Genomic DNA, 22110 nt, shown 5'->3' with positions numbered 1-22110 from the left:
CAGTCCAGTGGAAGGGGTCCACATGCGGGTTGGGGCCCGTGTCCCGTCTTCATTTTTATGTCCCGTCTTCATTTTTATGTCCCATATTTACAATGACTCAGTGTATTTACAATGCTTATGTTTTTACTAAATGGATACTGATAGAAAAAGAGGCATGCAAAACAACAGCTAGCGTCCTTAGAACACATATAGTTTCTACATGACACTGATTTTGTTGATTTTTTTTTCCTGGAGTGATTATTAAATCAGTGTCTTCATGGAGTCTCGAATTCAATGCAATCACCTATCTCTTGAAACCACATGTTAACACCTACTTTCATTTGCCTAAGTTAAAAATTACCAAATACGGGTTGATTGGAAAACTGTGTATTACTTCTTATATTATTTCAAAGTGACAGACTGAAATGCAAATAGAACATACTGTGTGTCTTATCCCAAATTTGGTCAAAATCAGTTCACACTCCAGAAATTTAAAGTTAAAACTTAAAAATTCCCGAAGCTGGATTAATAGAACACAGTGGATACCCTCTTTTAAAAAGTGTGTGTGTGTGTGTGTGTGTGTGTGTGTGCGCGCGTGTGTGTGTCACAGTTTATATTATCAAAAACATTCTCAAAGACATGCAGAAAGACGAGACAAAATCAAATGCATGGCAGGGAGTATATGTCAGTATGTCTACCCATCCCCCCAAAACCCAATTGCCCCCCAGGCATGTGTTCCCCTTAACAAGAAGGACCAGCCATCTGCCTACCATGCAGCAGCCTTGGGGATCTTCCTTGACCCCACATTCTCACCACCTCCTTACCTGGCCTGTTTCAGAGCCAGTGTCTCATAATTTTAAGCCTATTAGCTGATTGTTTGTTTTGATGTCTGTAAGTTCCTCATCATTCTTCTTTTTCTATATTTTCCTGGTTACCTGTACTCTTCCAGACTAATTTAGAACTAACCTCTCAAGTTCTGTTAATAAAAATACTTTGGAATAGGTTACCAGAATTTTAATACATGTACTGAGATAAAATTGTCAGCATCCTATGGCTATGTAATCCCATCTAGGAACTGTGTCTTTTTAAAACTCAAATCTTTTGAATATTATTTTATTAATTTTTATAGTTATTTTTATAAAGGTTTTGTGCATTTCCTGATGGGATTATATAGTTTGTATGTATGTATATAGAGAGTATATATTTTTGGTATCTATAGAAACTTTTAGTATATATTTTATATGTTATTATATCCTATGTATATATATTAGTGTGTGCTAGTATATAATAACATATATATAGCATATAATAACATATATACACACACATATGTTCTCTCATGTAAGTATTCTGTTTCTTTTCCTAAATTAGGATATGGGATAGATTTGTGTCTGTTGAGTTTATGTCTAGTCACTAGTAAACTTTCTTGGTATTTTTTAATGAAAAAAGATTATCTTAGATATTTTAGGACAAAAGCTAGATCATTCAGGAGCAGCAAAAATCTTGTTATTTCATTTTTTATTATCTCTACTTCTACCTGTTTGTCTCTTATTAAATTGACTGGGACATGCAGAACTGTGTCAAATAGCAGATAAGGAGTATCCTTGTGTTATTTCTAGTTCTAATGGAAAGGCTTTTAATGTTTAATGATTAAGTCAGATGTTCACTAAAGATTTCTGGCAGATGTATTTTTTTTTAATCGTGTTAGGGATATTTTCTTTATCTTCTTAGATTACCAAATAGCTTATGGTTCTGTCCATTTTTCAAGTTCACAAACATGTCCAACCCCTTCTGTACCCATTCTCACTGCTGATTCTTTGTTCATGTTTGGTCCTGCTACCATACGATTGCAACGTCTTTTAAGACTGTTATCCAGTGTTCCCCCTCTAGGAAGCCCTCCCGGATGGGCTTCCTGTGTATCTCTCATTCTCCTTTTTGCCTGCTTTGTAATTGTTTTTGGTATATCCTTTTCCCCATAAAATTACAGAGTCCTAGAACTGAGTGCCTTAACTGTTTATCTTTGTGTCCCAAATGCCCAAGACCCTAATGTGTATACAGTGGAAATACAATTAAAATGGTTTTAAGAAAATAATGAATATAAGAATTACTGAAAAATTTTCTATGGATATCACAAGTAGGTAATTCCTCTGACTTGGATAATAACTTTATTATTTCTTGGAATTTCTTTCTTTCTCTTAGAATTACTTACTTAGAGTTTGTTTGCAATGTCTTGAACTTTGTCCATTGTTTTGTTTCTAGTAGAGGAGGATACCTTTTATTGGTTATTGAAGCTTAGAAGAATAAAAGCTATTCTTGAATTTTTAACTTAATTTTATAGGAAGATACACTTTGTTTTTCCTGTGTAGGGAATTACTATCCGACCACTGGTGGAATTTCTAGATGTTAAGAGGTCCAATAAGAAACAGCAAGCGGTCAGTGAAGAAATCCATTGCCGGGTAAGTGTTAATGTAGTATAATGATTTAAATGGCAAGAGAAAAAATTGTTGGATTCAGTTGGCCACTTGATATTAAGGTGCTCATTTCCTGAAGGAGAGGGAAATGGCAGAGAATAAAAGGGAAGGAGGGTCAAGAAAGGCATGCATTGGGGGTATCGATTGAGCACAACCCTCAGTGGCTTCTCCAAATGAGCCTGCTAGACCCCTTGGGAATCTGGGCACAAGAAATCCCTCATTACTTCCTTCAACCAGAAAATGTTTCTGCTGGAAAATTATCACCGTATTTCATATTTTCCAAAATTATGAGCAAACTGTTATGAAGAGAAAACTAACCTGAGAATTGCCTAATATCGATATAACAAACAACACTTTGTTTAGAGATGAATATTGTTTCATGACTTTCAGTAAAAAGAAAACAAAACAACAACCCAACAGCAACAACAACAACAAAAAAAATGAAAAACGATCAGGGTCTTCAGAGTTTAGAAGTGATAGAAGTAGAGTGGAAATTAGTGATTTCCGGTAAAAGTTAATGAAGACCCTGCTTTTTCTGTTTTAGTTTTTCGATCATGTGAAGACTGGGATTGAAGATGTTTGTGGACATTGGGGTCACAACTTTTGGAGAGACAAGTAAGAGGGTCTTACACCATTATATTCTGAGGTGGCACTGGCTCACTCTGGAAGCAGGACTTACTGACCTGTGTTATTTTTCGGAGTTGCGAATCTTTCCTGTGCTGGGCCATCCTCTATCCTTTAAGATAAAGTTCAACAACCACAGAGACCTGGAACAAGCTAGAAACTTATTTTTCTCTTCTGTCAAAAGCCAGAGCTCTGTAGGCAATGTAGGTGTGTTAATAGGTTAGCTCTGCTCCACAGGCTGCCATGGTCCCAGGACCCTTCTTTCTAGGTGAATCGCCTAACAACTTCCATTTCCAAGGTTGCCTCTTAGACCAGAATGGCTGCTCGGCATTAGTCATCATGCACACATTCCAGGCTGCGTGTAGGAAGAAAGATAATGAAGAGACAAAGAATATGTACCAGCTTCCTCTGAAATGAAGTTATCAGAAGCTTTCACAGAATTCTTCCAGATACATACATGGCCTGGCCCTGTAGGGCCAGGACTCCATCATGTAGGCAATTCTCACTGCAAAGGAGGCTGAGGAATGTAGTCTATTTGGTTAAAAACTGTGAGTTCTGTTACTGTTTGTTCTCCCACACTTGTTGAGGGGCTTTGTCAAATGCAGAGCTTCAGAGCACCAGAGGTTATAAATAGAATAACAAGTATTTTACAAATAGATGTTAAATACATATAACCAAAATTTTTAGATATACACTTACGTGAAAGATTATGTGCGCTTATATAAATGTGTCTCTATCCGCTTTTTTGTTTGTTTGGTTTTGCTTAGTTTGGTTTTGGTTTTTTAACCTTTAAATGCTCTGTGTTGGATAAATAAGGTTCAGTGCTTCTCTTTGAGGATCTTAGAGTAGAAATGGACAGGTTACACTAGCCAGGCAGAATTAGGTACACGCTTTCATATAAACTGAAAAATAGACTTAGGGGATCAAGCAGTAAGAATTAGTTGTGACAACAGGGTTGGGGACCACAGGGTACAGGAGCCAGCCCACCTGACCACCAGGAGCTGACTGTGTGCCTTCTGTGCCATTCACACCGGTAGGTTGAGTCAACCGTGGCAGCAGTGTGCATGGAACTGACACATGCTATTAATCAGGGTCTTTTTTTTAGGATTTTTTAATAAAACAATTTGTTAACATTTGTCAGTGCATCACTGGTTAGGAAAGCCTTTTGAAAGAGACAGATGGACAGATTTAAATTATACTTTGGTAGATTCATTTTCTTGCCCTTGCTTTCCTAACTTGCTACTAAGTTCCCTCCCTCCCCCTGCTCATTTACATGAAGTTGACCAACATACCCATGTATGCAGTTTAACAGCAGGGAGTCTTCGAGTGCTTACTGTTTGTTCACATGTCCTGACATGATATTGGATTACACGAGAAGTATAAACCATGAACTCAGAACTTTAAAATTTTACAATAAAGTAGAAGTAACAAAACAGTCACACAGCAGACAGGTGTGTGTATGTTTGTGTGTGTGAGATCATTAAGTGATAAAATGAGTTACAGAGACTTTAAGTGCTAGAGCAACATTTATAAACCTGTCCACACTTTTCTACTAATGTAGAAAAGCTCCTTGGACCTAGCCTTACTTTATAAGTAAGGAAAACAATATTTTATTTGTACAAGGAGATTGCCCAGTTAGGCACATAGGAGCACAAAGTAATAAAGCAAACTAAAATCTTCATTGTGAAAATGGGGGTGGGAAATGGCCATTTATTTTGGGCAGGACTTACATTCTTTTTTTTTTTTAATTTTTTTAATTTTTTATTTATTTCTGAGAGAGAGAGAGACAGCGTGAGCAGGGGAGGGTCAGAGAGAGAGGGAGACACAGAATCTGAAACAGGCTCCAGACTCTGAGCTAGCTGTCATCACAGAGCCCGACGCAGGGCTCGAACCCATGAACCATAAGATTATGACCTGAGGCGAAGTCGGACTCTTAACCGACTGAGCCACCCAGGCACCCTGGGCCAGATTTACATTCTTGCAGGCAGGAGGTAGATGGGAGAACAGAGAGCCTCACCCATTTCTGTTGTGACTTTCTAGGCTACCCTGCTTTGCGTCCCTGGAACCTTACTAACGAAGACGGATCCTTGTCTTTGCCAAACCAGTGATAAAGACTTTCCTGCCTTAGTCTCTAACTCTTGTTTTCTCAGCCCGGCCCATTTTCCACCTGCATCCTCCCTTTCCACCCGACCACTTTTCTCCCTTCTCTAGCATCCCACCCTTCCTTGGAGGGACCAGAGAGCATAGTAGCCCACAACAGTTGGCTCCTTTCCAAAGGAGAGATTAAGTTAGAGATTTATACCATTCCTCTGCCTCCCAAAGAGGGGGAAGTAGACATGAGTAGATGTAGGCATCAGGTCAGCAGCCTCTGGGGTGGTGGTGGCAGGAATTGGCGGACCCTGTGATCATGTGGATCTGGTCTGGAACGTCAGAGAAAAGTCTGGCTACATCCTGTCTTGCAGGCAGAGACATTCTGTCTCTGGGGTACGTGCTGCTTCGGGCCGAAACCTACATACGCCAGGGTAATTGGACCACACATACTAAAGAGGGCAGAGCCAACTCTGATTTCCTGTCTGGAAGGTAATACTGCTGTGTGTCCCACAGTTTTCTTCGCAGTGTACATACTTCCTTTCACCCCTGTATATTTCCATGCCTGATATTCTCTCCAGGTAGATTTCAAATGCTTCTCTGGATTGTCAAGTACACCATATACCGCAGGTAGAGCAGGGAAACGTGTGTGGGTATGGAGGAATTTGGTGCTGACGCAGGCCATCTTTAAAATTAGCACTCCTCAGATCCTATCTCTGGTATGTGCGTGATTGTTGATGTTAAAGATCACATATAAAGAAGTGGATTGTTTTAGGTATGTGGGGTATCTTTCCATTTCGTCTGGAATCCTTATGCTGTAAATTTCTAGGGGTCTTGCCAGAGAATTCGTGAGGCATTTGATGCTTTGAGAAAGGGTAAGCATAATCCTCTGAGTAGGGAAGTTTCTCAGACTCCATGAAAGTTGTCTAATGATGGGGAAAGGAAGAAAGCACCCAGGTGATGCTTGGCAGAAAAATGAAAGGTATGGAAATAAAAGAAAGTACACAGCTCGTATGCTAAACAGATCAGATGTCATTGCTCTTGATGTTAATTCTTCCTTTTGTTGATCTCTAGTGAAAAGCCAAAGCAATAATAAAAATAACAAAAGATGTGTTGCTGTGGGGCACCTGGGTGGCTTAGTAGGTTGAGTCCGACTCTTGATTTAGGCTTAGCTCCTAATCTCACAGTTTGTGAGATCGAGCCCCACATTGGGCTCTGCGCTAACAACACAGAGCCTGTGTGGGATTCTCTCTCTCTGCCCCTCCCCTACTTGCTCTCTCTCTCTCAAAATAAATAAATGGTAAAAAAAAAAAAAACACCCAAAATATAAAAAGATGCATTGCTGATGCCAGGAGTCTTGGCCCAATGGGTCTAATGTGAAGTTGAGAATAAGCTTAGAAAAAAGTTAGCCCTGTGTTTAGTGTAGTGGCCCCAGTGGAAAGGATGGCTCTCTTTCATTATTCATAGCCCTCCAGTAGAGAACAAAGGACTAGTGCCAAGAATGTGGTTTCACATTGTTTCCATTCATAGGACAGGTGTACGTATAAACCTCTTTGGACTTCTGGTGATCACTGTAATGCGTTTCTTTCTTTCCCAAAGTATGTCTATTGAGTGCTGTTTTGCTTACCTGTTGGCATAATAATGTTACATAACCAACTGCCCCGATCCTCAGCTGCTCAAACAACAGTCATGTTATTAAAGCATATGAGTCATGAGTCTGAGAGTCCAGGATCTGAGCTGCGCTGGGCTGATGTGGACAGGTCTTGCTCTTGCTTCAGGGGGTTGGCTCGCTGTCAACTGATCCCGCTGGCCTTCTTGGATGTGACTGGGGTGATAGAGCTCTACTTCATGTGGTATTCACCTTTGTCCTGGGACTGGTGAGCCCCTTCATGCATATCCTTCTCATGGTAATTTTGGAAACAAAAGAGGTAAGCTTCAATAGTCAAGTGCCAAGTGCAAGCCAACAAGTCTGTTTTAAGCCTCTGAGCCCACTGACCAGAGAAAGTAACATTATTGAAGCCAGTGGCAGGAAACAGGACAGCACAGGTCACCTAGGCCATGGTGGAAAGACATTGCCAAGTAATAGGGCAGAGGGTGTAGATGCAGGGAGGAATTGAGACAAATGATCTGTTCTACCATCTGTACTTCTAGTGTGCGAGGCACTGTCCTAGGCGCTGGTGATACAGGAAAAAGTCGGGGGAAAAGCCCAAAAAACAAAGTCTCTGCCCATATATACCATTCTAGTGCTAGAGTACAGAAAGCAAGATAAATAAATTATAAAGCATGTTAGAAAATGGTAAGTGCTATGGAGAAAACTATCTGGGAAGTAGAATGGGAAGTTAGGCAGGTGGGAAGGAGATGGCATGCATTTCTTTTTTTTTTTTTTTTTAAGTGNTACCACCTCACACCAGTCAGAGTGGCTAAAATGAGCAAATCAGAGAACTCTAGATGCTGGCGAGGATGTGGAGAGATGGCATGCATTTCTAATGGGATGGATGGGAAAGCCTCTTTGAAAAATGGCTCTTAAGGAAACACTTAAAAGGGGGTCTGCAACTGTGGGGGAAGGGTGTTCCTGTTGGAGGGAATAGTGGGAGTAAAGCCCCACAGGTGGGAGTGGAGCTGGCAAGTTTCCAGAGCAGGAAGGATACCAGTGAGGCTGGGTGTGAGAAGCACAGTGCTAAGAGGTGCAGCTCCAAACTGTGGAGGGCCCCCAGGTCATTGTACATTTACTCAAGAGAAATGCAGGGTTGTCATATGGTTTGACTTATGTTTTATCAGCTTCACTCTGGCTCCTGTGTGGAGGGTAGTCTGTAGGAATGTGGTGGCGGAAGCAGGGAGACCAGTTGGGTGCCTGTTGCAAGAATCCATTGAGAGATGATGATGTCTTGCATTAGGGTGGATCCAGGAGATAGGAGTGTCGAAGTGGTGAGGCATGGTTGGATTGTGTATGTGTTCTGATGGTGGAACTAACAGAAATTGCCAGTAGAGTAGACATGGAGTATTAGTTTGCTAGAGTCGCTTAACAGAGTACCACGGATTGTGTGGTTTGAACAATAGAAATTTAGTTTCTCACAGTTCTGGAGGCTAGAAGTCCAAGATCAAAGTTATCAGTCATTTGGATCTTTCTGAGGGCCACAAGGGAAGCATCTGTTACAGGCCCCTCTCCTTGGCATGTAGATGGCCTTCTTCCTGCCTCTTTACATGGTCTTCCCACTGTATGTGTCTGTGCCCAACCTCCCTCTTACTATGGAGATACCTGTCATATTGGATTGAGACCTGCCCTAATGACCTCATTTTAACTTAATCACTACTGTATAGACCCTATCACCAAATACAGTCACATTCCCAGGTACTGGGAGTGAGAACCTCAACCTGTGCACTTTGGGGGGCACACAGTTCATTCCATAACATGGAATGTGAGAGAAGGAAAAGAATCAAAGGTGACCGGGTGGAGTGATCATTAACTGAAACGGCGAGGACTGTAGGAGAAGATGCGTTCAGTTTGGGAATGTCAAGTTTGAGAACTAGATATCCAAGTGGAGATGTTGACTAGGCGGCCGGATATTCATTTCTGGGTTTGGGGGGCGAGGCTGGAGCAAGAGACACAAATGTGGGAGTCACTGGCACAGAGATGCTATTAAAATCATGAGACTGGGAAAGATGGCTACAGAGCCAGTGGAGGTAGAGAGGACCAAGATGGAACGCTGGGCACTCCTACATCAAGAGGCCAGAAAGAAGAAAAAGACCCAACAAAAGAGACTGAGAAAGAAGTAGTGGGGGGGAGCCCAGGGGAGTGTGACGTCCTGGAAAATGACATATTAAGTGGGAGAGGTCAGGAAAGGTGAGGGCTAATAACTGGCCATTGGATTTATATCGTAGGGTCACTGATGCCCTCAGTACAAGTAGCTTCAATGGAGTGCTGGGGACAAAAGCCTAATTTGTGAATGTGCAAGAGAAAATCTGAGGAAAGGAATTGGAGATAGGAAGTATTAACAACACTTTTGAGTAATATTGTTGAAAAACGAAGCAGCGTAATAGCAAATGTTAAACATATACATATGTTACTCTGTAATTAGTAAATATTAGATATATGTATATCATGGCTATGTACAATAGTACCACTGATGTACACACACACACACACACACACACACATCTATACACACACATATTCAGGTCTACACATACAAAAATATATATAATGATCAGATGAGCTAAACATTGCTACTAAATTTCTCCCCAAGTATAGTAGAAATGATTTTCTTGATAAAAGCAGACTTCTTCTTGTTGTTGTTTTTTTTTTTTTTTTTTTTTTTTTTTTTTGTTTTTTTTTTTTGGTCAGTTTAGTATTAACTAATTGAAGCTCTGATTTTCTTTATTTCCAGGTTTAAGAAGTTCGATGACAAATACCTACGGAAGCTTCTGATTCGGGAAAACCAACCCAAGTCAAGCATTGTGTCTTTATATAAAAAGCTTGAAATAAAACATGCCATTGAGATGGCAGAGACGGGAATGATAAGCACTGTGCCTTCTTTTGCATCTCTGAAGTAAGTACCATTTTACCAATAAATGTGAGTATTCCCGTGTATGTCTTTATCGTTTTTTGAAACCAGTGATAATAACACATTTGACCTATGTCCTAGAGCTTGCAGAAGAATGAGATCCTGGTTAAAATGTGAGGTCTAGAAACATGTGCATTATGTCACATCATGTCAAGTTATTTTGGAATTGACTAGTTAGAAAATACTTTGTCATGTTTAGGATGGTCATGCCTTGATTGTATTTTCTTGAGGTAATTCAGTGCTTTTTAAAAGCGCCTCTTTTGCAAGTCTTTTGAAATGGAATATCTTGAAGTGTGTTATAAATATGCAGGTGTATATAGCTATTTCCTCATAGATTATTCATGCATCATAGTTTAAGGCTTACAAGAAACAGTGATATGATGGAACATACGGTATGAGGGCTCTCAATCCAGGCTGCACACTAAAAATATCTTAGGGGCATTTAAATAATACAGATGCCTGCGTCTCACCTATACCAGTAAACCCAGGATCTGTGGTGTTAAGGCCCAGGTAGAGGTATTTTCCTCATTAAAAATGACTCTCAGAATGGGAGAGTGACTTACCCAAAATGTTACAGCAAGCCGATAGCAGTATAGTAAATGAGTGCTCAGTTAACAAAAGAGGTCATGTTATCATGTAAACATCGGTCCTTCCCTACCTCAAAAACAACAGAAATTACAGGTTCTGCTGATTGCTTCTTTCACCAATGAGCTTGAAGTGCATTTAAAGAACATGTAACCTAATTAAAATGCTATCAATGGGAGAGTTGAAACAAGACAAGGAAACTCCCAAGTCCTACCCAACCATATTAGCTAGGATTTTTACTAAGACTGTATGTACCCTATTAAAACTATGGAAGTTTACACAATCCAAAATAAAAAGAAATAGTGGTTCAAGGATGGCTTGGAGGTAAAGGCATATTGCACTAGCTAGCAACAGTTGTGGATTGAGCAGTGACTGATTCATAGTCCTCCACTGCAATAACTCACTATGTGACCTTAAGCTGGTCCATCTATTTCCCTGAGATTGAGTTTCTTCAAGTAGAAAATACAGCTACACTTGATCTTTGTTTCCCTCTGGCTTTACAAATTAATGATCTTTCTTACTCACCATTCCATTCGCAGTTGTAGCAAAGGAGAATTCAATTATTCAGCTTCACAAAGGAGAGCCATTCATTATCTTTGTGATCACTAAGAAATCTTATTTTCATCTTAGTTTCACTCTCTGTGTATAGTTCATTTGGAAGCAGGCAGTAAGTAGAGGAAAGGCAAAGGTTTAAGGTTATTGAAGTAGATAACAGAATTAATGGTCGGCTGCATGGCTGCACAAATGAGTACCATATTGACCATTCCACATCTCCTGAAACATTTTCTCTAGAGAGAATGAAAAGCATAAAGGGAGGTAACAAGGAATTGTATTTATGACATTAATGGACTCAGTGTTGTAGACCAAACCATCCTATGAAAAGAACTAGAAAATATAGGACAAAATATATTTTTAAAACCTGATGAAAAGCTGGAAAGCACCAGTGCAAAGAAGAATTTCTTGGCCAAGAGCCAACAGAAAAGGGAAGTCCAAGAAGATGGAACTGGCATTTGGTGCCATTTTCCCCGCCTGGATCACAGAGAAGTTATCTGAGAGTCTCAAAAGGCTGAAACAGAATACAATTGGAATTCAGTACCTACTAAGAAGGAGGAGTTCTTATACCCAGCTATAGGCTATTACTTTAAAATTCTACCCCCTAACCCTTACTTTAATGTTGAAATGTTGAAAGATTTACCCCAAGATCAAGAACAAGGATGCCTATTACTACTACTATTTCTATGAATGTTGTACCAATGCTAGACAAGACAAAAATTTTAAAGTTAAGGATTGGAAAAAAAGTAGAACTGTCACTATTCCCAAACAGCTGGATTGTTTTCAGAGAAAATCCAAAGGAACCTACAGATAACTAATTAGACATAATAAGTTAATTTACCTAGGTTTCTTAATAGATGGCAAAAAAAAAACCCCAAAAACTGGTGGTTTAAGTATCAACAAGTAGAAGATGACACTTTAAAAAATGCTTCATTTAGAATGGTATCATGAAATATTCGTATACATCAATGTCAAACATCAAGATGAAATTTAGGGAATATGTGTGAAACCTCTCTGCAGAAAGTCCAAAACAGATAAAGACTGTATTCATAAAAAGAAAAACTCAATCTTATAAGATTATTGGCTCTTCTCAAATTGATCTATGGATTCAAAGCAATTCCCCTCAAAATCCCAGTGTGTCATTAGACAATCTGATCCTAAAATTTCTATGGAAATACAAAGGGCCTAAATTAACCAAGACAAAATTGTCTTCAAAATGGAAGGACAAATCTGAAAGATTTACACTACTAGGTAGAAAGACTTACTGTAAGTCTCCTATGATTGAGACCATGTGGTACTGGATAAGGATAAAAGAACAAATAGACCAGTGGAACAAAGCAAAAGTTTGGAATAGACCCACATATATATGGATACTTCTTAATGACAAAATTGATAGTAAAAAACAGTGAGGAAAAGATGGCCCTAAAAAAAGGGTCCTGGGTCAATTAGGTACCCATATGGAGATAAAATGAAATTGAATATTGTATCAATTGAACATTGCCTGAATCCAAGGAGTATGGTAGATCCCCATGTGGATGGTGAAACAATAAAACTTTTGAAGATTATAGGGGAGAGTATCTTCTTACTGTTGGCATCAGAAAAGATTTCATTAAAGGAATGAAAAAGAAAACTATAAAATGGGAGAAGTATTTGCCTTCCATAAAACTGACAAAGGTCTAAAAAAAAAAGACAGTCCTGTAGAAAAATAGACAAGAGACTTGTTCAGGAAGTTTACAAAATTGGATATTCAAATGGTCAGTAATCATATGTGTTCCAATATATACATATTGGAATTTTCATAGAAGCACTGTTTGTTCTATCCAAAAGTTCAAAATAAGCCAAATACCCATCAATAGTAAAATGGATAGATTGTGATATATTCATGTAATGGGATATTGTACAGTGAATAAAATGAACAAATGATAGCTAAATGAAACAACACAGTTGAATCTCCAACATATAATGCTAAGCAAAAGAGGCTAAATTTAAAAGACTACTTATTGTAAAAAAAAAATAAAATTTAAAAATAAAAAAACCCTACCTATTGTGTTTAAAAGATTCCATGTATAGAGTTCAAATGCAAGCAAAACTATTCTATGAATTCCAAAGTTAGGATAGAGGTTGTTTTTGTCAAAGAGGGAAGGAAGTGGTGACTGTTGGGGGTATGGGATATGAAGTGGTTTCTGGGGTTCTAGGTCATGTTCTGTTTTTTGACATGAGTAGTGGTAGTGCAAGTATATTTGCTTTGTGATAATTCATTGAGCTATACATGTAAGACGTATGTACTTTTGTTTTTGTATTACATTCCAATAAATATACTTTAAGTATATAAACAAGGGAGGTTGTTGTGCAGGTATCACTAGGGTTATACAAACACGTGCCGGATAAAACTTGGTGGGAACATTGTACAAGAAAATCACACACACAAAAGATCGCTGCCTCTTGACTATTTGTCCTTCTCAAATGCTGTGAATTAACTTTGCTGATCAAAACTCCTGATTAGAAACTGGGACAGCTGTCTAAACAACAATGCTTCAGTCTAAGAAGACGCTTCTTAAAAACTCAGTTGTGCAATTGAGGTTGAGGCAAAAATGGATCACTTATATTTAGAGAAGTCTGTCATGCAGAAGCCTTAAATTTCTGTGTCCATTCCTTGGCTTTTCTCCAGTACCACTGGACATAGACAATTAATATTATGGCTCATTTTCAGTTACAGCAAGTCTACATTTAAAAAAAAAGAGAGAGAGAGAGAACTGTGCTCTTCAATTGGTGTGTCCTTAGCCCATCTTCTGTAAGACCTGGATTTATAGATATTAACCGTCTCAACTTTATTTCCTTAATTTATCTACTTAGCTATGTATTTAATTTTACTACATATTTTTGTAGGCCTTCTCAAAGCCGTTTTTGAAGGAGTTGGAATCAAACTGTACAAATACAGTTGGTTCTCATCGTTGGTGGTAGTTATGTTCTGTAAAATCGCCATCAATGCTGATTTGCCCACTTGCTCCTAGGGGAAATACGGGATTGGGGTCTTGTGAGCTTCCGGTCACAACATTTTCATCAGCTGATGATACATAACCTTGTTTTGTGTATGTTTCTATTTAAAGACACCTCATCACATATATATTACTCTTTCATTAACATTCTTCTCATGGCCAGCAGCATCGTACTCATGCTTGAGCAAAGCGTATCTAACATGACTTTTCTCTGGAAGGCACATCCCAACTTTCTTTTGTTTAGGAACATTAGACAGCACTTCAGACCCATGCTGGGGGGCCATTTTAAACAGCGAAGTCACCAGCAGCACAAAGGTGTGGAAAATGTGTCATTAAATAGACCATGGAAAGGACATTTGTTTACGGTACAAGACCTGAAACAAGAAGACAGAGAGTTGCCACATTCAGCCTTATCCGGGAGCCTCTGTGTTGGGGGACTCCTATTTTCCCCCACTTTGCACATGTCTGTGAAAAAGTGCCAGGAGTACTGATACTGTGTTTACAAGTAAATTTTAGCAAGTAGGTCACTTTACAAATATGAAATCCATGAATAATTCTGATTATTATATGCATACATATTATAAAAGGTGTCTTTACAAATATTTCTAATCAAGTGCTTAAAAGATGAAGCCTTAATCGTAAAATGTAGCTAATTAAGTTTCTGTTGGAAAAAACTCAACTGTGTATTACCTTATTTATGGGGTATTAGAAATACTAAACTGAGACCATTATCATCTACTATAGTCTTTCTTCCTTAATAGTAATTGTGTGGAAAAAAAGAATAATTGCATGAACAGACTCTGAAAACTTGTGCACGATTAAACTTGTTTTGAATAATTTTGACACTGAATAGTTTTAGAATTTTGAGTTCTCTTCAAATAGTGAATAATCGCTAAATGTTATTCTTTAAGCTAAGAGTCTACTTAAATGATATTCTATCTCCAAAAAAAAAATGATGATTCCAGTATTTGTTGAATTGTAAAATGCATTCTTTCTCTAACTTTTCACAGTGATTGTCGTGAAGAAAAAATAAGGAAGCTCACACCTGGTGAAATGGATGAAATCCGAGAAATATTATCCAGAAATCTCTATCAAATCCGACAGCGAGTAAGAATAATTTATTTAGCAAAATGTTTCCTTGCCTGTGGCTGAGAATATGCCTTCTGATTTCATGCTACCCAGTTGTAGCGGATATTGCCCTGCTACTATGCCAGCCTTTGGCAGGTCCCACACTAGGCAGCTTCTCTTTTCGGAGTTCTGTCTTGTTAGGGTACCACGCTTTCCCAGAAAACCATTGGGAAAGGTTTGGAGTCCCCTGAGGGTTCTGCTACTATGGACTTGGAGTTAAAAGACTATATTTTAACTAATTGTGAAGAAAGTAATTGATGGCTCTCTTCTAATTTTTTTTGTCTTTTAGAGATTGAGAGTGCATGTCGGGGAGGGGCAGAGGGAGAAGGAGAGAGACACTCTTAAGCAGGCTCCACGCTCGGCACGGAACCTGACACAGGGCTCGATTTCACAACCATGAGATCATGACTTGAGACCAAATCAAAAGTCAGATGCTTAAGCCAACTGAGCCACCCACACAGGCATTCATTCTTTTAATGAAATAGCTTTATAGCTTGTAGAAAACGTATAGCTTTAAGAAAACTCACCAAAATGTATTTGATCTTCCTTGTTATTCATAAAGTGCGATCATTTCTTCCTTTAATGTATCTCCCGAGTCACTTCTTCCCCTGCTACCCCATTGTTAACACCTCATTCTAACAGTTGGCTAATAATATAGCTAACATTTTGAGAGTGCAGACAATTTGCCATGCCCCATTTCAGCATGTGTTAACTCAGTCCTTCAAGTGGTTACTGTTGTTTCCAGTTTGTAGATGAATAAATTGAGGTACAGTGAGGCGAGGCGGCACACCTATCACATCGCTTGTAAGGAGCCTTCCTCGCTCATGTTGGGGTCATTTCTGCACTTTTTTAGTGGGTCTCCCCAAAGGCTGTCCCCATTCCATCCTGCATTACTGCAGAATGCAGGATGAACCTTTTAAGCAGCATTCCCTTATTTAAAATGAACCAAAACAACAGTGGCGGCTTACAGGCTAAACTATTCTCTTAGACTTTGGGATCTCTAATTCCAAGTTCTATAGTGTCCGACCTTCCATCTCCCTCCCCTCCCCAAGCCCCCAGGTTCTGTCTTCCTTCCTTGGACTCTGGTCCTCTCTTCTCTGTCTCCACTTGGAATGTCCCACTGGTTCCTGTCAACTGATCCACATCCTCCAGTGGTTAAGGACTCCTCCTCAACCACCTCCATATTATTCCTAGCCCTGTCTTTAAGTGGGGTAGCAGTATGAGCTTAGACTGTACCACATAGTTTTAGCACTTAATTTCATGATTTCATATTATTTTGTTAGCCTTTGATGTCCAGCTAGCCAGTAAATTTCTCAAGGCAGGAATTGAGCCTTGTTCTCTATCAGTTTTGCATATTTCTTCAAGACTTAATATTTAATAGTTCGGGACACAGGATACTCCCAAGAGGTATATATTAATTCTACCAGAAAATGAATTCCATCACTAATTACAGTTTATTTTAGGAAACTTAGAAAACTGACAATGTGTGCTATACGCAGCCCTGGTTTAGAAATTTCACTGCTTCAAGTACTAGCCCATGGTTATGGCTGGCGATAGCCCCAGTTTTTTAGTTTGACAACCCAGTTGTAAAGAAAACGTTGTAGAAATGTTCCTTAAGTTAATCACAAGGACATGGCACCACCCAGTGGCTCAACGTGGTTTGCTTTTATACAAGGAATTCCTATTCAGTAGAGAATTTATAAAGATGAAATGTATGTTTTTCTTCAGCTACTAGTGATGGCTAAAAACATAGAAAGTACCTTAAGGTGGACAGAGGCACTTGATGAGTTCCATCATTTTTCTGATTTATGAACATCACACTTCTGAATGAAAAATAACCTATTCAAAGACTTTTATTAGAAAACAAATGCTTTCAAAACCTGAATGAATGTTAACTTTTTATGAACGTTAGTAACTGTCATACGTTTTATTTATTTTTCTGCTCTGAACCTTAGTTAAGTGCCTTGCAGAGGTGCAAAGCCAAAGAAACGCAGCAAAGTTTTGGAATTTCTGGAACAGCAATCAGGTTTTTTGTCTGTTTTGTTTATTTTTTTATTTTTTTTATTTTTTTGTAAATGTCTCTTTTTTCATTTCAGACTTTGTCCTACAACAGACACAACCTGACGGCTGACACAAGTGAGCGACAAGCCAAGGAAATTCTGATTCGCCGGAGGCACAGTTTGCGAGAAAGTCTCAGGAAAGACAACAGCTTGAACCGAGAGCGCAGGGTGACTGGCATTTGTTACCATTTGTCTGGGAGGAGGGAGGCTTCCAAGAGCAGAGAGCCAGCACCCATCTGGAGGCTCCGCTGACAGAATAGCTGCTGAGGGTTGATTCGCAGGAATTCTGAGGTGGAGTTCATGGTAAAGTCTTCCTAGATATTTCTGGAACACCTGTTACGTTCCAGGCACTTTTCTAGCACTTGGAATATGTTGGTGAATGAAACCAACCAAGCAACATACCTCCACTTGTAGAATTCATATTCTAGTGAGAAGAAGGCAGCCAGCAATGGAATATATTATCTGTTATGTTGGAAGGCGGTGGGTGCTGTAGGGAAAAACAAACAAACAAACAAACAAACAAAAAACCGATACTGAGGAAGGAAATTGGGAGTACAGAAAGGGTCAGTAAAGTTACAAGTTTAAACAGCATGGCTGGACCAAGCTTCATTTGTAAAGTCTTAGCTGATCTCTCCAGGGAGAGGTTGCAGGTCAAAGATAGGCCAGTGTCGCATGCTGGAACTGCAGGGTCACAAGGGCCGGGGGAGGGACAGCAGGGAAAGGTGTTCACTTTTTCACTTGGTCGAGGGCATTGTCAATAGATAAGGAAACCCATTTTTATTTTATTTTTTTTTAATTCTCACCCTGTCTTTTTTTTTTTAATTTTTTACAAATAGTTTATTGTCAAGTTGGTTTCCATATAACACCCAGTGCTCATCCCCACTTTTAAATGACATCATGATTGATTGATTTAACACAGCAGACATTGCAGCATACCACTGACACACAAGGTTGCATTAACTTTAGGATTGTATTTCATTTTTTAATAATATTCTGTAGTGGATAGTCAGACCCAGAATGGTAATGTGGAACAAGATAATTCTCTTTTTTTAATGTGTAAAATGTGGCAGCATCGATTAAAAGTTAAAGAAAGTAGAGATTTGAATTGTCAGCAAATTAGCTATAGAAATACTTTTTGTTCTATCATTTTCAAGACTTACTAAAGTAATTAAAAGTTAAATATGCTACACTTTTCATATATTTTCTCTCCATACATATAGGTTCTACATATTTTCTAAGTTTATTTATTTATTTTGAGAGAGAGAGAAAGAGGCAGTGCAAGTGGGGAAGGGAGAGAGAAAGAGAGCGAGAGAGAGAGAAAGAAAGAGAGAAAGAGAGAATGAGAATATCAAGCAGGCTCCTGCTGTGGAGCCTGACACAGGGCAAGTCCCACAATCCTGGGATCATGACCTAAGCTGAAATCAAGAGTGAGACACTTAACCCACTGAGCCACCCAGGTGCCCTATTTCTACATACTTTTTAGTAATAGCCTTATACATAGGTGTTTCCTTAGCTTTTCTTTAAAAAGACTCAATAGTTTGCATATCTTATTGTTAATGGTGCCACTTTATTTTCAGTTTCCTTCATACTGATTTCTGTTACATTTTAGAAGACATTTGATTATTTTAAGTAAAATAATTATTGCTGGAAGTTTCTGTTACATTTTAGAAGACATTTGGTTATTTTAAGTAAAATAATTATTGCTGGAAGCTTTATTCCCTATGCCTGCAGCCCCTCACGAAGTACTTTTGGAATAGAGAAGTACAATTTTAATTTTTAACACCAAGGTTTGACGGAAGCTTTTAAACTTCTAATATGCAATAAATGACATCTTTGTAATCTAAACATTTTCTATGTTTCTCACAGGCTTCCACTTCAGCTTCTCGATATTTATCCTTACCAAAGAATACAAAGCTTCCGGAAAAGCTACAAAAGAAAAAGAATATTTCTAATGCAGGTAACGAACTCAGTTGGAGCAGAGTCATTTCACAAAATAGAGAAATTTTCCCCTTCTTCTTTATCCAGGACAATCAGTTCAATGTTTTGCAAATCTCAGACAATAATATGGTGACTTATTCTTAGCGTTGTAAGCTTTTTGGATGGAGTTCTGTAGAGTTCTAAATAATTCCACCAGTTATTTTCCATAATGATTCTTGTTGATACAGCACAAGCAACTATCGTCACCTGTGAACAGGTAAGTAGAAAGTTGTAAATATGCAAAGGAGCATTTACATTTTTACAATTTGCATACATTTTCATAAAGTCAGCCATAAGTTTTACTTCTGCCTGTACTCATGAAAACTTTGACATACAGTCTAATATCTCTTTATTTAAAGATAATCTTTAGGTTGACCCGAAGCCATTCTCTGTGAACCCCAGAAGAAATATGTTAGGGTACCATGTTATTAAAATGTGGGATGTAACACTACCACCCCCTTTATTTTTGCGTATCTATTTAATTAACCAAGAAGAGGAAAGTCTAATGATGGCTGCTCATAACGGTCAGTGAGAAGAGAAATGAGAAGAGAGGCCAAGCAGCACTGAATATTTAGAGCAGTGGTTCATGTCACTGCCATGTGACATGGTGGTCTCAAGAATCTTAGTTCCTGGGCAAGCTCCCCATCAACTGTTCTACCCATAGCCCTCTAGGATCTGAATTTTGACAACCAGCTCGTTCTGATCATGTGTCTTCCCATCGTTTGTAAAGGGCACATTTGTGTTTCGGCCCTTTACAAAACTGTAAAGGAGATAAAGAAGGTTGTCTCTGAGATTCCAGGTCACGACGAGAAATTTCATAGTAGCAGCTAAGTGCTGATGTGCTTTCTGTGTGCCCGACACTTAGCTGAGCCTTCCTGGGGTTGTTCCGATGGGGCAGGTGGGAACGCAGCTGCTGCTGCCAGAGTCGCACTGTGATACCCAGCGGCACTGATGATTAATATCTCTTGAAGCTCGGTTACTTCACCTGTCACATGGGTGCGTATGAGGATTCAATAGGTGAATGCATTTCAAAGTGCTTGGTTCGGTTGCCTGGCACACAGCAAGCCCTTCAGCATCGGTGTGGACATTCGACAGTAACACTCACAGAGAGGATATATCGTGCCCAGGTCTGGGGGCTAGAGGCAGTGAGCCCTCGGCCCTCCCCTGCCCAAACCCCAGGGCCTGAGGGCACCACAAGTGCTGGACCCACCGGTGCATTGCGGAGTCACTTCTCATTCCTTCTCTCTAAAATGCTTGCCCATGTTGTCCTTCTTTTGCTCTGTGGTAGGTGGCAACAGCAGTGACTCGGACACAGATGTTGGGACCACTGTCCTCAATCTGCAGCCCCGAGCAAGGCGCTTCCTGCCAGAACAGTTCTCAAAGAAAGCCCCGCAGCCCTATAAAATGGAATGGAAGAACGAGGTAGACGTTGATTCCAGACAGGGCCAGCCTTGTAACCCCCCGGCTCCCCACAGCAAAGACGGGGGCACCCAGACCCCAGGCATGCTACGGCAGCCCCTTCTCTCCAAAGGCCAGTTTGGTCCAGTGCGGGAAGACAGTATGACTGAAGGTGGCCACCCCAAGCCACCGCCCAGGCTGGTCCGAAGGGCATCAGAACCCGGAAGCCGGAAAGGCCGATTTGGAAGTGAGAAGCCTTAATGGAAATGGCCAAAGCAGACCTGGAGTGACTGACCCAGCACAGCTAGGGTGTGTTACTCTGAAACCTGACACAGCAGTGGAATCCATTGAATACCCTCTATGCATCTAACGACTTCTTTGGGTAGCAGAGTCATGCCACTGACTTACAGGATGAAGGCTCATCCCAAGAAGAGGAAAATCAAAGAAGACAGTTCCATAAAATGCCTTTTGTGACTTCTTGCTAGCAGTTATATTCTTTGCAAGCCTCAAGAAAAAGAAAAAAAAAAGTGTGCCTTTATTGAACTTGAATGACAGAACTTGAAATTTTTATCACACCCTTGTTGGTGAAAATTTTAATATATACATGTATGCCTCAAATTTTATTTATGAAAACATATCTATATCTGTAATCAGTTTTTAAATGAAGGGCGCTAAAAATACTCAACATCTTTGCGGGGGTGTCAAAGGCAACGCTCAGAGGATGATGGGCCGTCTGTTCAGAGTCAAAGTGTTTCCCCATCCTCAGCTGACCGACCAGTAGGTGAAGGAAGAGCACAGCATGGAGCAGGGGCACCTGGTGAACTCAGAGCAGGGACACAATCCGAACCTCTAGGCAGATGAGGTCGCTTCGCTCCCAGAGTGTGGATTCCTGTGATACAGTGAGTCAGCCAGATTTAATGTGTTCCTCATTCCGTATGTTCTGGGGTGATATATAGGTTCCCTCTCTCGTTGTGTTTGGTGCAAACAGAAAGGCTGGGTGGGTGACACAATGTATGACAGACTTGGCAGCAGCTTTTGATGAAGTTCCAGCGCGCAGGCCTCACGTTGCATGTGGGGAGACAAAGCAGCACCTGCTTAACCGCTTGGTGGCAGGTTTTATATTGTGCAATACTGGGAAGAGGATACAGGAGATTCCCTTTCATGCCCATCCAGGACTACCTGCTTTAGAGTTTTCTGTGGAACGTTCCAGAACCTTGAATATAGGTCCAAGCCTCCAAGTAGTTTATTTAAACAGTTTTCCAATGTTTAGCAAATTGGTGAGAATTCAGGTCTTGAAATTTATTCAGGAAGCACTTTGGGGAATGTAGTTCAATTTTTTTTTTTGCACTCTTTTGTAATTTGTTACCTCTCGCCCCTCAATAAAGTAGTGACTCAAATTCTTCATATAAAAATGGATTCGCCTCATCTGAGTACTTTTTAAAAGTACAGCAGAAACACAAGAAGTGGAATATAATCATTAAAGATTAATATTTGAATTTCTGTCTCCTAAACTGTAGATTTTTATTGCTCTATCTTTTTTTTTTTTTTTNGTTATCTTTTTAGTGCCCTTTTTTTTTTTTTTTTTTTTCTGAAAAACTCCTTTTGAAAACTTGACTGGAATAAGACTCTAAACGTCCAGGTTTAGATACAAACGAGGCCACGCATTTTGTCCCCTGGGTGCACGTTGGAT

At 39.6% G+C, this 22110-nt stretch overlaps 1 protein-coding gene across 1 annotated transcript in view; it reads left to right on the top strand.

Moving 5' to 3' along the window:
• The window catches only part of SLC9A2 (solute carrier family 9 member A2), a 93905-nt gene extending 72044 nt beyond the window's left edge, over positions 1-21861 (top strand). The window contains exons 6-12 of the mRNA XM_077749232.1: positions 2346-2435; positions 2995-3065; positions 9548-9709; positions 14868-14964; positions 17082-17213; positions 18912-19002; positions 20311-21861. Coding sequence (XP_077605358.1) covers positions 2346-2435; positions 2995-3065; positions 9548-9709; positions 14868-14964; positions 17082-17213; positions 18912-19002; positions 20311-20681 — 1014 coding nt within the window. The 3' untranslated portion in view covers positions 20682-21861. The remainder of the gene's footprint in view (positions 1-2345; positions 2436-2994; positions 3066-9547; positions 9710-14867; positions 14965-17081; positions 17214-18911; positions 19003-20310) is intronic.
• Positions 21862-22110: the final 249 nt, after the last annotated feature.

The sequence above is a fragment of the Crocuta crocuta genome, unplaced genomic scaffold (assembly GCF_008692635.1).
Source record: "Crocuta crocuta isolate KB4526 unplaced genomic scaffold, BGI_CrCroc_1.0 scaffold118, whole genome shotgun sequence".
NCBI lineage: Eukaryota > Metazoa > Chordata > Mammalia > Carnivora > Hyaenidae > Crocuta > Crocuta crocuta.
Note: the sequence above shows the minus strand (reverse complement) of the source record. Positions and strands in the feature narration are given on the sequence as shown.